Source organism: Acomys minous (assembly GCF_964271855.1).
Source record: "Acomys minous genome assembly, chromosome: 11".
NCBI classification, from domain to species: domain Eukaryota; kingdom Metazoa; phylum Chordata; class Mammalia; order Rodentia; family Muridae; genus Acomys; species Acomys minous.
Window position 1 is genome coordinate 69,350,342 of NC_140492.1, and position 15,704 is coordinate 69,366,045.

General features: G+C 49.1%; 1 protein-coding gene across 1 annotated transcript; it reads right to left on the reverse strand.

The window, feature by feature from the left end:
- Positions 1 to 46: 46 nt before the first annotated feature.
- On the reverse strand, positions 47 to 13,053 carry LOC311609056 (uncharacterized protein). The gene is made up of 3 exons (XM_084801753.1): positions 12,802 to 13,053; positions 11,315 to 11,373; positions 47 to 1,538 (listed from the first exon to the last, which is right to left on the reverse strand). The coding sequence occupies exons 1-3, from the start codon at positions 12,900 to 12,902 to the stop codon at positions 1,225 to 1,227; spliced, it is 474 nt and encodes a 157-aa protein (XP_084657879.1). The 5' UTR covers positions 12,903 to 13,053; the 3' UTR covers positions 47 to 1,224.
- Positions 13,054 to 15,704: the final 2,651 nt, after the last annotated feature.

The following is a 15,704-nucleotide window of genomic DNA, read 5'->3' on the forward strand; positions in this document are numbered from 1 at the left end:
AGGGAAGGAGGTAGCGTTGAGAGACCACTCAAAACACACAACGCACTGATGCAAAAAAGCAAAGGTTTATTTCTGTCATGTCAGGGTCCCTCAGCACTCGGGAGGCGAAGGACCCCGAGCAGCTGGTACAGGTTAGTTTTAAAGGGAAAAAGCACAAAGCAGGTGGGGTTGCTTATCAAGTTAAACCATATGGACATTAGGACATCTGGCACTGGGAACCCTCTTGTGGGCACTTGGGTGTGGGTCCCTAGAGCGGTTACTGGAAACCATATGGGGACATCTGATATTTGGAAACTTGCATGTAACTATTCTGGAACTAGGGAAGAGTTCTTGAGGTTAGCACTTCCGAGAACTGGGAAAAACCTCTGGGGTCAGAAATTTAGGTTCTACGCAAGCAAGGTTGGGCAAGCAAACAAGCATCTTATATTATATGATTTATAGTTCCTCATCCCCTCCTCTTGTTGTATCTGGCCTCAATCTTGAGGCTCTTGTTTATATACTTAGGGGTTTTCTATTTTTAATCTAATGGAGAAGGTAAGTCCTGGGTCGGTGCCTTTTACATAAAATCTTAAGCCCCACTGTCGCCCCGTTACCCACTCCAAATACTTTTTTCCTTCTTCTGTAAATTTTATGACTATGGGATTGCATTGGCTATTGTGATTACAAGTAGACTGGGAGCTGGGAAGATACCGTCCCCGCTGAGGGCAGGTAGTGGTGCCAGAGTGGTTGCGGGATACGGTTATTAAATCCCACGACGAGGAAGGATTCCAATAGACAGAGCCTGAAGTTTCACACCCCCAGGCAGCACAATAAGAGCTTTCCAGCCCTCCGCATCGGTGGGCTTCTGAACTTGACCTACCATCCCCGGGACAAACATAAAAAGGAGCCAGTCGCAACTGGCATCTTGACCAGGGTCTGGCACAACCTAAGGCTGCTGTTCTTTGGTAATGCGTGGTTTCAGAAAGGATGGGTAACTCTTTATGACTTCTTTCTGGGATATCCCAAGTATCTAAGCCAGCAATTAAGAGGCATAGGTCCAGGGTTAAATCAGGCCACCAGGTATTGGGGGGGGCTTCTCGGGATACTGACCAGACCACATCCCCCGTTTGGGATTGGACCTGCCATGTGAGTTTCATGGGCTGATGAGGATTGAGGTCAGCCACCATCCTTGGGGCCAACATGAGGAAAAGCACAGTTAAAGACCAGATCTGGTAAGTCTTATCTTTAAAGGATCTTCGGAGCGGTGTAGGCGCCATTGGGAGCGTTGATAGGGGTATGGAGGTGGAGGAGCGGCCTTAGCGTGGGAGGCGTGTATCCAAACTGCAATTCTGTCCACTTTGAGAGCGGTGGGTGTGGCCAGGAGGACTGTATAGGGTCCCTTCCACCGATGCTCGAGCCCTTGAGACCGATGTTGTCGAATGTAGACTGAGTCACCGACGTGGAAAGGGTGTCCCGTCTGGTTGTCGCCAGGCTTGTAGATCTCGGCAAGGGGGGGCCCAAACTTGGGCCTGTACCGCTTGCAGCCCTTTTAGGCGAGCCTGTAAATCAATTTTGGAAGCAGAGGGCTGATAAGAATTGAGCATGGTAGACAGAGGAGGTGGCCCTCCATATAAAATCTCATATGGGTCAGGTTAAAACGAGAAGGGGTGTTTCTGGCCCTAAACAGGGCCAGAGGTAGGAGGCGTCTCCAGTCTTTTAAGCCAGTCTCTATGGTCAATTTAGTCAGGGTCTCTTTTAGAGTTCTATTCATTCTTTCTACCTGACCTAAACTTTGGGGTCTATAAGCACAATGTAATTTTCAATCAGTCCCCAGGATCTTGGCCAACCCCTGACTTACCTGGGAGACGAAGGCTGGCCCATTATCTGACCCAATTACCTTTGTTAAACCAAACCGAGGAAAGATGTATTCCAGGATGGCTTTTGTGACCATTCATGCGGTTTTTTTGGCATGTTGGGAAGGCTTTTACCCATCCTGAAAAGGTATCTATAAAGACCAGTAAGTACTTGTAGCCCGCAGCAGGGGCTTTACCTCGCTGAAGTCTACTTCCCAGTAGGTTCCAGGTTGGTCTCCACGGGCCTGAGTCCCTTCAGGGGCCCAGTTTTTGCCGGCTTTCACCTGCTGGCATGCTTGGCAGTTGGTCACAATTTTGTCAAGCAGGGCATTGGCCTTTGGGATGATATAATCTGTCTTGTCGAGGATCTGTTCCTTTGTCCCCAAGTGAGTCCATGCATGCATTTGTTGGATCTTGGCGGTGGCTTCTTTGGCGGGCAACACAGTCTTTACCATCCTTTTTCCAATATTGGCTCACGGGTCCCAGGTGGCCTCTAAGGCTTGGGCCTGGGCCTGGTCTTCTGGAGTGTAATTATAGGGTTCTGATTGGTATGTCACCTGGTTAGCCCTGTCAGCTTCCAGGGTTAAGGCTGGGATCTCAGTAAGTGCTACTTGGGTTGCTACCCGATCAGCCTGTTGGTTCCCCAAGGTGACAGGGTCCTGTCCTTCTTGATGTCCCGGGCAATGGATGATGGCTACCCGGGTCGGCAGGAAGAGGGCTTTCAGTAGGGCCAGAATCTCAGGCTTATTTTTGATCCCTTTTCCCTTGGACGTCACCCTCGGAAGTCAGCAGGCCTCGGCACTCATAGATACTCTCATGCATATGGGAGTGGCAAAGGCATATCTACTGTCCGAGTAAATGTTAGTAGCCTTTTTTTAACCCTGGGAGAGTTCGAGGGCCTTGGTGAGGGCTATTAATTCGGCCTTCTGAGCTGATGTACCGGGTTGCAGAGGCTGAGCCCAGATTACCTGGTGTCCATCTACAACTGCCGCCCCTACCCGCTGAGTACCTGCATCAAGGTAGCTGCGGCCATCCGTATACCAGGTGTGGTCTGCTTCTGGTAGCTCATGGTCCTGGAGGTCCTCCCGTGTCCCATGGTTTCAGCCAATACCTGGTGACAGTCGTGAGGGGCTTCTTGATCCTTTTCTGGCGTAGGTAGCAGCGTAGCAGGGTTGAGGGTGGCCGGGGATCCGAAGGTGATGTGCTCTGGAGTCTAGGAGCAGGGCCTGATAGTCAGGCAGGTGTTGCTGATCCATCTGTTAGGTGGCTGACACACCATGGCCTCTAGGCCATGGGGTGTGACTATAGTTAGGGGTTGTCCCAGAGTTAACTTGTTGGCGTCTTTAACTGGAAGGGCCGTGGCAGCCATGATATACAGAAAAGGGGGCCACCCTGCGGCCACAGTATCCAACTGGTTGGACAGGTAGGCCACAGGCCGCTTCCATGGCCCTAAGATCAGGGCCAAAACTCCTTGTCTTTTATCTATGTACAGAGTGAAGGGTTTGGTGGTGTCTGGTAGGCCCAGGGTGGGGGCTGACAGAAGGGCGTTTTTAATGGCATCAAAGGCCTGTTGTTGGGACTTTCCCCAAGTGAAGGAGTCTGGGCCCCAGGTCAGGGGATATAGGGGGGGCAGCCATTTCTGTGAATCCCGGTATCCAGAGGTGGCAGAACCCCGCGGTTCCCAGGAATTCCCGCGTCTGGGATTCTGGGGTGGCAGGATCTATGTCACAGTGTCAATCCTGCTCTTGGTAAGCCATCTTTGCCCTTCTTTCAGGACGTAACCCAGGTACATTACGTACTGTCGGCAGATCTGGGCCTTTTTGGCTGAGCATGGTAGACTTTGTTACCTAGTTCTTGTAGTAACCGCTGAGTTCCTAGGATGCAGGCGTCTCTGGAGGGAGTGGCCAACAGGATATCATCTGCATATTGTAGAAGCGTCACTTCAGGGTTCTGAGTGTGGAAATCAGTCAAGTCCTGATGTAAAGCCTCCTCAAACAGAGTGGGAGAGTTTTTGAACCCTTGGGGGAGGTGTGTCCATGTCACCTGCCCCGAAATCCCCAGTTCGGGGTCTCTCCATTCAAAGGCAAAGTAGGGTTGGCTCTGTGGGGCTAAGGGTAGGCTGAGGAAGGCATCCTTAAGGTCTAGGACCATAGACCGGGTAAAGTCTGGTCTTAAGGTGCTCAGGAGGTTGTAGGGGTTGGGCACCGTAGGGTGCCTGTTCATCACCCGTTTGTTAACTTCTCAGAGGTCCTGGACCGGTGTATAGCCTCTTGAGTTCCCAGTTTCTTGACAGGCAGGAAGGGGATGTTCCAAGGAGACTGGCAAGGTTTGAGGACCCCAGCTTTAGGAACCGGCGGATATGCTGACTTATTCCTATCCTGGTTTCATGGCTCACTGGATATTGTTTAATAGAGACTGCTGTAGGTTTAAGAGTCACAATAATAGGTGGCCTGGTGATGGGTTAGTCCTAGCCCTCTGGTCTCTGCCCATGCTTCAGGAAATTGTTGGAGCCATGGGCTATGGTCTGGAAGGGGCCATTCGGGTGGGGGTTCAAATAGTCTGTATTCATCTTGAATTTTTGCCGTGAGGACTTGTATAGGGGTCCCAGTTGAATCAAGGACCTGTGCCCCTTTTTCAGAGAAATGTATTTGGACCCCCATTTTAGTCAGTAAGTCTCTCCCCAGCAGGGGTAGGGGCATTCGGGGACCACGAGGAAAGAATGGGTCACAGTACCTGTGCCCAGATTGACTGTTCACTTGTTAGTCCATCGGTGTGATTTGCCTCCTGTGGCCCCCTGGACCCATGAGGTTTTTGATGACAGGGGTCTGGATGCATGAGTTAAGACTGAATGTTGGGCACCGGTATCTACCAGGAAGGTGGTACGTTGCCGCCCAACTATGAGGGTTAGCCTGGGCTGGGGGGAGGGGGCGGGATCAAAGCTCCGACCTCCTCAGTCGCTATCTTATTCCAGTGCCAGGACTGTTACCTTTTTCCAGTTCTTGGGTCGCTTAGGGCAGTCTCGGACCCAATGGGCTCTTTCCTTGTAGTAGGCACATTGGTCTTTTTCTACCCTGGGCCGCCTTTGGTCTCCACCCTCTTTATCCTGTCCTCTAGGCCTAGGATTATCTGCTACCACTGCGGCCAAGATCCTAGTCAATTCCCTATCTCTCGGCTTCTCTCGGCGGTCTTCCCGTTCCTCCTGCTCTCTCGCCATCCTAGCTTCCTTTTCCTGGGGAGTCTCTCTCTTGTTATACACTTTCTCTGCCTCTCTAACTAAGTCCCGAAGGCTAAAAGTCTGGAAACCATCTAATTGCTGTAATTTTCCCTTGATATCAGGAGCTGCTTGGTCTATGAAGGACAGTATCACTGTTGCCTTATGTTCAGCTGCCGTAGGGTCACACGGGGCATACATACGAAATCCTTCTAGTAATCTTTCTAAAGAGGCAGCAGGGCTCTCGTCCTTTCCTTGAGTGATGGTTCTTACCTTGGCCAAATTAGTAGGGCACCTTCCTGCTCCCTTGAGACCCGCCAAGAGAGCCTGACAGACACGGAGACTCTCTACCTGCAGGGGTTTCATAATCCCAGTCTGGCCGTGTGAGGGGGAATCCCGCATCAATCTCCTTAGGGAGAAATATGGGTTTGCCTCCCTGACCGGAGACATTTTTTCTGGCTGCCAGGAGGACCCGCTGTTTCTCGTCAGTTGTTAGAGGACCTGGAGCAGTTGCTGAACGTCATCCCAGGTGGGCTGGTGCATCAGGAGAATGGGCTCTATTAGAGAGGGTAGAGCCTGGGGATCCTGGGACAAAGGGGGGTTGTGAGTTTTCCAGTTATAGAAGTCTGAGTAGGAGAAGGGCCACTAAATGATCTCTCCATTGGTTGTCTGGAGAGGGAAGAGGGAGGATTGCCATTGACTCGCGGTAGGGCCTTGGCGGAGGCAGAGACGAGGTGGAGAGGGAGGGTATGCTGGGTAAATAAAAGGAGGGTCGGGAATAGGGGGAGGCGGGGCGGTGGGGGAGACGGTAGAGAGAGTAGATGAGGAAGAGGTAGAGGGAAGGGATGGAGGCGGAGTGGTCAGGGGTTGGAGGTAAGGAGGAGGAGGATCCAGGAGGAGAAGGTCCTGGGCAAAATCCGAGGGCAGGACAGGCTTCCGACTGAGGGGAACCAGGGTCCTCGGTAGTCAGAGTCTAGCCCTGGGCGGTTAAGGAGGTCACCGGTAGGAGCATACATTCAGGTCTCTTCGGAGGCTTAGGTGGCAGGAAAGGGCGGACCCAAGGAGGAGGATCGGAGACCAGGTTCTCCCATGTTAGAACGAAGGGCACCTGGTCAGGATGGCCATGTGGGCCTGGGCTAAAAACAATAGACCTGACCTTGGAGATGATGAGAGGGTTAAAGGTCCCCTCAGGTGGCCATTCTACATTGAAGGTGGGCCACTCCGAGGAGCAGAAAGTCTGCCAGGTCCTTTGCGGATTTCTACAAAGAGGTTGTGTGCTCGGGCTCACACATCTTTGAAATGGTCAAGAGTCAGAGTCAAGGGGGTAGTCACAGTCTGTCCCATGCCAGTGTTGGTTGTCTGAGTCAACACAAAAAGGCCGATAACACACACAAACAGCAGACAGGAAGACACAAGCCGCGAAGGATCGGTGCCAAACTAAAAGTACACTTTCTGATAGTGGCATGGATGCGCGGTCGCCTATAAATTTGAGGAGACTGACACTATCGTCAGATTTCTTCCAGACCACCACTGGAGCGTCCTCCAGGGTGTTGGGGAGAAGGTGCTAGACATGCCTGTCCCCCTTCTCGTCCCACTACGGACTTGCAAGCTACGGAGAGACAGAACGCACATGAAAACAACGCGAAAGTAACTTACGTACACATTGGTCGTCGGTGGCCCGCGCCAGGAGAGACATTCAGTGGGTGAGTCGGGGGGGTCTCGGGGCGACCCCCCCCCCAGATCCGGGACGAGCACCCAAATGTGGGCCCCTCACGCCCAATTCGGGAAGGGGGTCGCCGCAAGAGACCACTCGAAACACCCAACGCACTGAATGCAAAAACAACGGGTTTATTTCTGACGCGTCAGGGTCCCTCAGCACTCGGGAGACGAAGGACCCGGAGCAGCTGGTACAGGCTAGTTTTAAAGGCAAAAAGCGCAAAGCAGGTGGGGTTGCTTATCAAGTTAAACCATATGGACATTAGGACATCTGGCATCAGAAAACCTCTTGTGGGGACTTAGGTGTGGGTCCCTAGAGCGGTTACTGTAAACCATATGGGCACAGCTGATATTTGGAAACTTGCATGTAATTATTCTGGGAACTAGGGAAGAGCTCTTGAGGTTAGCACTTCCAAGAACTGGGAAAAAACCTCTGGGGTCAGAAGTTTAGGTTCTAGGCAAGCAAACACGCATCTTATATTTTATAATTTTACCGTTTCTCACGTTAAACTAGTACTTTAGTCAACCACAAACATTCACCAAGAAATGACTGCAAATAGCAACTTGTGAGGAGTAACCTTTGTAGAACACATACAATGAACCTTTCATACTCATACAGATAGGCAAGACTATTTCGAGCACCTCACAGGGACAAGGGCATAAATGAACAAGCATACGGCTAGGAATGGAAACCTACAGAGAGCACTGACATCGACTTGCTTACTAGTTTACCTTCCTTCCTAGGCTTAAGAATGACTGCTTTAAACAACCTCCTACCAAGCCGAGACAAATCCTGACTGAGTGAAGTAGGCAGCACACAGCCCCTGAGCATCTGTGGCCAACAAAGGCTATCCCTCTGCTGAACCACATGCATTGGACAATCTCAAGCTTACTTCTTCCTGGTACCAAAGATTACAAAACAAAAGTAAATGGGGGGGGGGGCACGTCTCAGTGCTCCTCCACTTCCTTCTTTTATAATACTACCTTCTTCTCACTTCCTACACATCTATGTTGCCTATAGTTTCCTTTTATTCACTAATTAAAGATATTGTAAATAACTAGTTTCTGCTTCCAAGAAAAACAGCCTAAAATGGTGGCTTTAAGCAACAGAGTTCCAATATATATCCAATATGAAATAAATATTCTCCAGGAAGGGGAAAGGTAAGGTAAAGCAGAATCCAACTTGGAAGCAACTGACTTGTTTGCTAGGTATGAGAGCACACTTGTAATCCTGTCCTGTCCTATTAGGCTAACTATTGCTGGGATAAAACACTATGACCAAAGAAACTTGGGGAGGAGAGGGTTTATCTGGCTTATGCTCCATCACCACTGTTCTTCAAAGGAAGTCAGGACAGGAGCGCAAACAGGGCAGGGACCTGGAGGCAGGAAGTGACGCAAAGGCCATGGAGGGTGCAGCATACTGGCTTGTTCCCCGTGGCTTGCTCAGCCTGCTTTCTTTGAGACTCAGGACAACCAGTCCAATGGGTCCACAATGGGCTGTGCCCTCTCACAGCAACCACTAAGAAAATGTCCTACAGGCTTCCTGCAGCCAAAACTAACAAGGCCTTCTCTCAGTTGAGGGTCCTGCCTCTCCAATGACTCTAGATTGAGTCATGTTGACATAAAAATGGCCAGCATACATCCCAACTTCAAAGCTGAATTCAAAGTTGGAGAATAGTCGGGGCAACACAGTGAACGTAAGGACAGCCTGTGCTATGAATGGAGACCCCGTCTCAGAAAAGAAAAGTACAAAATTTGCAAATTAGTTGTTTTTTATTTTAGGAATTGAGAGACAATTTCAGGTTAACCCTTCAATAACATGGAAGGATCATTTCTACTCTGCTGTGCTTTTGAAGTGAGCAGAAAAGAGCATTAATGATTGGTGTTTACTCCACAGGCCCAAGAAGACAAGATGTACTTCTTGATAACTAGCAGTAGCCATTAAAGTATTGGAATGTTTTATTTTCCTATAAATTTTGAAAAGCAAAATGGATATATGCTAATACTATGTTAAATTATCTCGTGAGCTATTTTTTAAAGGAAGCTGAGACTAGCAGGGAGTGGGAGGGTGAGTCACAGGCCTTTGATCCCAGCACCTGGGTGGCAGAGGAAGGCAGATCTCTTGAGTTTGAGGCCGGTCTAGTCTACAGTGTGGCTCCAGGACAGCCAAGGCTACACAGCAAAACCCTGTCTCACAAAACCAAAACAGAAAACAAAAAACAAAAGGGGGAACCTCGCTGAGACTAACTTATATTTTGGCCCTCCCATATAAAGTCATGGAGAATTTGGGAGGCTGAAGAAAATGACTGAGGATTGGACTACTTAGCTCCCCCCCCACACACACAAATATAAATTAAATTAAAATTTTTAAGGAAATAGCTGGGGGGCTGGAGAGATGGCTCAGTGGTTAAGAGTATCACCTGCTCTTCCAAAGGTCCTGAGTTGAATTCCTACCAACCACATGGTGGTTCACAACCATCTGTAATGTGATCTGATGTCCTCTTTTGGCCTGCAGGTGTACATGCAGACAGAGCACTGGTTTTTTGTTTGTTTGTTTGTTTTGGTTTGTTGTTGTTGTTGTTTGTTTGTTTTTAGACAGGATCTCTCTGTTAGCCTCGGCTGTCCTGGACTCACTCTGTAGACCAGGCTGGCCTCAAACACACCTGCCCCTGCCTCTCAGTGCTGGGAATAAAGGTGTACTCCACCATGCCTGGCTCTAGAGCACTGTATTAAACAAACAAACAAACAAACAAACAAAAAAACATCTGGGTGGTGACCGTGGCACCCAGGAGACAGAGGTAGATGGTCTTTTTGAGTTCAAAGCCAGCCTAGTCTACAGAGTGAGTTCCAGGATAGCCAAAGTCACACAGAGAAACCTTGTCTCAACTCCCTTCCCCATAATAAACAAACAAACAAACAAACAAATAAGTACCTTGAATCCCCTGAATTAAACTAACCACATTTCAAGTACTCCACAGTCACCACTACAGGTGGATCTACTGGTCAGCACAATGTGGACAACACAAAGGTATTCTCTTAGCCAGCTTCCTCTCCAGTGTCCATTTCTTCCTGCTGTTTGCATTAAGGACATCACACTCTACATTCAACAGGAACAGTGCAGTGGGGTGACCCTTAGCACAGAAGTAGATGACTGCCATACACAGTCAGCGCAGGGACCTTTCCTAACGCCATCACAGTTCTGTTGTTTTGCAGTAGTGGGGACTGAACTTTGGGCTCTGAGTACATTAGACAGTCACTGAGCTATATTCCCACCCTTCTTTTACTTTGTAACAGGGCTCATTAAATTGTCTAAGCAGGCTTTGAACTTGAGACCCACCGGCCTCAATCTCCTCGTTAGCTAAGCACACAAGTCTGTGCTAATGAGGCCTGGGTACCACCAGTTGTTTTGTTTTGGTCATGTTGCTTTATGTACTTTACTACATTCAAGTACAGCTAATATTTATATTTAGTTTTAAAAATAGCTCCCCCTTTTTTTTCTTAGAAAGTTAAAGAGTGATGGTAGAGAGGCCTAGTATTTGTTTTTCATTTTCTGTAATTGTGTAAGATCAAAACATACTCCCGTGGTGGCACACACCTTTAATCCCAGCACCTAGGAGGCAGAGGCAGGTGGATCGCTGTGACTTCAAAGCCAGCCTCGTCTACAAACGCAGTCTAGGACATCCAAGGCTACACAGTAAAACTGCCTTGAAAAACAAAAACAAATAAACAAACAAAAACAGAAAAAACAAAACAACAACAACAAAAAAACCCAAAACCATACTCAATAAGTATTTATTGGATGAAATATCAACAAGTCCCCCCAGCACTCGGGAGGCAGAGGCAGGCGGATCGCTGTGAGTTCGAGGCCAGCCTGGTCTACAAAGTGAGTCCAGGACGGCCAAGGCTACACAGAGAAACCCTGTCTCGGGGAAAAAAAAAAAAAAAAAAAAAAAAAAAAGAAAGAAAAAAAAAAAAAAAAACAAGTCCCACAGTTAACCAAAATCATTGTTAAAAAGGGACTGTCTATAGTATTTTACTGTGGGGTTCTTTTTTTTTTTTTTTAAGATTTATTTATTTATGTTCTGTCTTTCTGTATATCTGCAATACAGAAGAGGGCATCAGATCCTATTACAGATGGCTGTGAGCCACCATGTGGTTGCTGGGAATTGAACTCACGACCTCTGGAAGAGCAGACAGTGCTCTTAACCACTGAGCCATCTCTCTACTTTAATCTACCTTTATTCTCATTTACCAATCAGATGCAAGAAAGGAGATTTGTGATAACAAATTAGAGAAGTTCACTCAGCCAGATGAATCTGAACATAAGTTTGAACTGGTTTCTCCCTCCAAACAAAGAAAAGTTAGCTGTTCTCACAGAACAATCAAGAACTTCACACACACTCAACACAATCTCTGAGGACACAAGCAGTCACCTCTAGGCAATGCTGTAGGGAAGAGTAGACAAGTTTTCATCGTCTGCACTTTTTACCTTTTGAATTTTGTGCCATGCATATAGTTTTCCTACCGAAAGAAATGAATTTTTGAAATGTAGTACCTAATCTTGGTCTTTTAGCTGGGATTTCATCAGTGTCCACTGTAGTAGAAAACAGAGTGCTGTAAAGAGAGAAAAAGAAGTATGTATGTACATATGTAACACATGTGTTTCTACATATAAACTTACTCAGAGCTGGAGGTGTGACTCGGTTGTTCAGCGTGTGTTTAGCATGTAAAGGACCCTGGGTTCAACACCTAGTACCAAAACAAAAACTTCATCCCATACTCCATGTACCAGAAAACAGAATGCTATTTCCAACACTCCCTACCACATAACGATGCATACTCTGGTCAAACTGAACCAACACATCATTTGTTTTTAGTACATGACCCCAAGATAGCACCCCCCGCCTTTTAACTTTAAGTGACAATATAAGCAGCCTCCAGAGATAAATTGTAAGGGGGGGGGGGGAGAGAATTAACTGCCCCCCAACCCCTTACCCTAGTGCTGTGGACTGAAGGCAGGACAGGCATGATAAACACACCCTACCACTAAGACACACCCTAAAATGAGTAGTTTTACAAGACGTGAGTCTCTAAGTACATTAAGAACAGGAGTTAGGCAGCTAGACTTCAAGGCTGGCCTGGGCACATACACACAAAGGGCAGGGGGCCGGACAGGGCAAGACTCTGAGGAATAAAACACTGGGGGAGAACAGTCTGTCGTTACCTAGTTTACTAAGCATCACTTTGGGGAATTCATAACATCTTCAATGACTCTAATCCGAACCCTGTGGAGCAGCAGGAGCCATATATCTCTGGGATATGTGCTACAGTTTAGCTAACAACCAAGTTCATCAGTGACCTACATTCCTAGAATCATCTGTGCATCGTTTTCTTCTAGTTCCCCTAAACTAATTTTTTGCCCACTTAACTTGACACAAAATTCTTCACCACCACCACCATCACTAGTGAAGCAGACATAGTGAGGTTAGGAAAGGAAGAGAAAGAGGGATGGGAGAGACTCATGGGAATAAGAACTTGCAAAATTATTCTGTTTTCTATTTAAACCCTTAAAGGGGAAGATATTGTAAAAGGAGTAAAGGAGTAGCGCTAAGTAGTAACATTTGTTATTTCCCTTTGATTTTAACCGAATCTTCGAAGAGAGCGGCACCTACTTTCTTTCTGCCTCTCATAGGGATGCCAAAGAGCAGAACCATTTTCTATCCCTCTAGCCCAACACACAAACACACAAACACACACACCGACAGCTGCTGTAAAACAAGACGACTGCTGTTCCTCGGTGCGAAGTGACCAGTACTCGCGGTCAAATGACTACGGGAAAACCCCTAACCTAGTGGCTCGTCCCTGCACTGCCCGCCACCGGGCGACAGGAGCTGTGTCCGGTGAGCAGCACACAGCCGGCTTCCTATTCCCCTTCCGCTCACAGCCAGAGGCCTCCCCGGTCACGGAGCCACCGGTTCCCACAGGCCGGCGGCGCCCAACGCCAGCGCGGGGAAGGGGACCGGCGCGCGGCGGCCGCCTCACCTGCTCGAGCGCCGCCTCTTGAGCAGGGCGCGGGCCCCGGGCGCCGGCCGCTCGCACAAGCGGAGAATGGTGCCGAGAACCTTAGCCAGCCATCTGTACATTCCAGGCCTCAGCAGCAGCGGCGACCGACACACCCGGAGACACGAACCCCAGAGCTGCCGCCGCTGCCGCCGCTGCCGCCGCCGCTACTGCCACCTTCGCTGCTTCGGCCGTAGCCAGGATCAGGCGCGGGCTAATGACGCCATCAGAAGGCCCGCAAGTTCAACGTTCCCCGGGTTGGGGGGAGGACCCGCTCGGCGCCGCTGACGTCACCTCCAGCCCAACGGGAGAGGGGGCTCCGTAGTCTGCGCACGCGCAGCCCGGCCCCCCGGCTTGCGAGCCTAGCAACAGGAAGCGGGACGGCCTGTGCGGGCTCGCGCGCGCGCGGATCTGATTGGCAGGGGGGAGGTGGGGCTTTCTCTTTAGCAGAGCCAATCAGGAGCTAGTCTCGGGACAAGGCCCACAGACCCAGACCACGTGTACTGCTGCGGGGCTGTGAGAACTCCCGGAGCAACAGAACAGTTGAGGCACTGTAAAAGAATGCGCTAGGTGGAGATAGGTCAGGTTAGTAATGAGTGTTTAACGTTTTTCTCTTTATTTTGCAGATGCACTGGTCTCAGACTTTACACCGATTACTGTCATGTTCACAGCAACCGAACGCAATAGGGAGTGTTATGCTTGCCAAAGGTATATAGCAGTAAAGATGATAAAGCTATCCACCAGAGTGTGAGTACTAAGGCCCCATCCCGCACTCCTAAGGTCAACTCAACTGGGAGAGACATTTTCATAGATAACTATAAATTAGAATACAAGGTCCATTCCCTGCTGTGATGAATTAGGGAGCTAAAGAAAGAAGACCGCGTGCTGGGGAGTGGGTGGGGCCAAAGGACCTGACTCCTCAGGAAAGCTTCAGAGTGACACCTGTGGCCTTCTAACCAGCTTGCCTCCTGGCCCGGCTGTTCAGATAGCAATTCTCATCTGAGAATGTAGAAGTCACACTATCCGTGCACACCGTGAATACGTCCCGCATAAGTTCCCGCACTGCCCTTCAGCTAAGGCCAACTTCTGGGCTTGCTTGAGTTCAAACCCAGGTGCTTCCAGCTCGGGACCCTCCAGAATTCTGCTGTAAGCCCCCTACACGATGTCATCAGCACTCTGGCCTGGGAGGTGGCTGGCACAGCCAGTTCTAAGTGTAGGCTTGGGCCCCTCAGTTTCCCGAAGTAAAAGGTTGTTACCGGAAGTTTGAAAGCCTTCTCTGAAGACTTGATAATTTTAGTCTATGCGATGTGTTGATAGAAGGAAACAACCAAAAAGGGGGGGGGGGGGGAAGACTATAACAAATTTCTTATTATGAAAGGACGAGAAGAGTCACAGAAGAAGTATGACAGAGGGCTGGAGAGGTGGCTCAGAGGTTAAGAGCACCATCTGCTCTTCCAAAGGTCCTGAGTTCAATTCCCAGCAACCACATGGTGGCTCATAACCATCTATAATGAGATCTGGTGTCCTGTTCTGGTGTGTAGATGTACATACAGGCAGGACATTGTATAAATAATAAATAAATATCTTTAAAAAAAAAAAAAGAAGTATGACAGAGTTGAGTTTAGGGTTAACCAAAGGGAAGAGCGCTTGAACTTCTAGAAGAAGCTGATCCATGCTGTGTGGATTGTCCAATTGCTGATCTGTGGGGGAAGTTTTAGGGACGTTCCCAGAGGTTGGGGGGCTTTGGACCTAACATTCCAACCATCTGTTGTTGATAAGGGGTTGGTGAGTCCTCTGGCTACTTCCCGTTGGCTGGGGTCTGGAATGCTGGTCCAAAGCCAGGGCTCACGCTGGTAGGCTGTGGTAGGACAGCTGAGGGAATGCCATGGGAAGCATCTGGTTTACTGACCATTGGGCTATTTCAGTAATTCTCCCCTGAAGGAACCTAAAGAGACACGGAGCAGTCGTTATAATGAGAAGGGTAGAGAGCAGTGGGCCGAGGGGGAGGTAGAAGCCAGGGAGGACTATAGCCAGAATCTGGAATTTGAGTCAGTCTCTGGAGGCTGTAGGTTGTGAGGTAGTTCATGTACAGTCTTTTATTTTTTCCCCCCTTTGGTTTTTTGAGACAGGGTTTCTCTGTGTAGCCTTAGCTGTCCTGGACTCCCTTTGTAGACCAGGCTGGCCTCGAACTCATAGGGATCTGCCTGCCTCTGCCTCTGCCTCCTGAGTGCCGGGATTAAAGGCATGTGCCACCACTCCCAGCTCTGTACATTTTTAAAAATATTTATTGTGTATACAGGGGTCTACATATACATCTACAGCCCAGAAGAGGGCGTCAGATCACTTTATACATGGTTGTGAGCCACCATGTGGTTGCTGGGAATTGAACTTAGGACATCTGGAAGGACAGTCAGTGCTCTTAACCTCTGAACCATCTCTCCAGCCCCCTCATGGACATTCTTAGTCCTTTCCTCCACTTTGCCAGTCAGATTCACATGGTCCAGTGTTTTGGCCTGCGGGGTCTTCAATGGGCACCTGTGGAGGGAGCAATAGGCAAGTAGCCAAGGATTGAGTCTTTGGGGTGCTGTGGCCAGGGCGACTGTGGCCCTTGAGGGTGGAGGTCAGTGAGAGTTATGATAGTGAGCTGTCTCCTATTCTGAGGTGGCCGTGTCACCTGGATCCAAAGGCTCCTCATCCTCTAAGTCAATGGGAGATGGGTAAAGGGGTGTTGTTTTAATGGGGGTTTATCAGTTCTGATGGTAGGTTTTTCAGTAAGGGTGTTTTGGGGGCCCTCGGAGGAGGCGGCTGAGTCCCTATGAGGAGAGGATGATTGGGAATGTCCTGCCTCCGAAGGAGCATGGGAACAACGGCGCAAGGCCTTTCCT

Coding starts and splice junctions, on each gene's coding strand:
- LOC311609056 (XM_084801753.1), bottom strand. CDS start 12,902: ATGTACAGATGGCTGGCTAAGGTTCTCGGCACCATTCTCCGCTTGTGC. Junction 11,374..12,801: donor AAGAGGCGGCGCTCGAGCAG/GTGAGGCGGCCG, acceptor CTCTCTTTACAG/CACTCTGTTTTCTACTACAG. Junction 1,539..11,314: donor AGCTAAAAGACCAAGATTAG/GTACTACATTTC, acceptor ATTGATTTACAG/GCTCGCCTAAAAGGGCTGCA.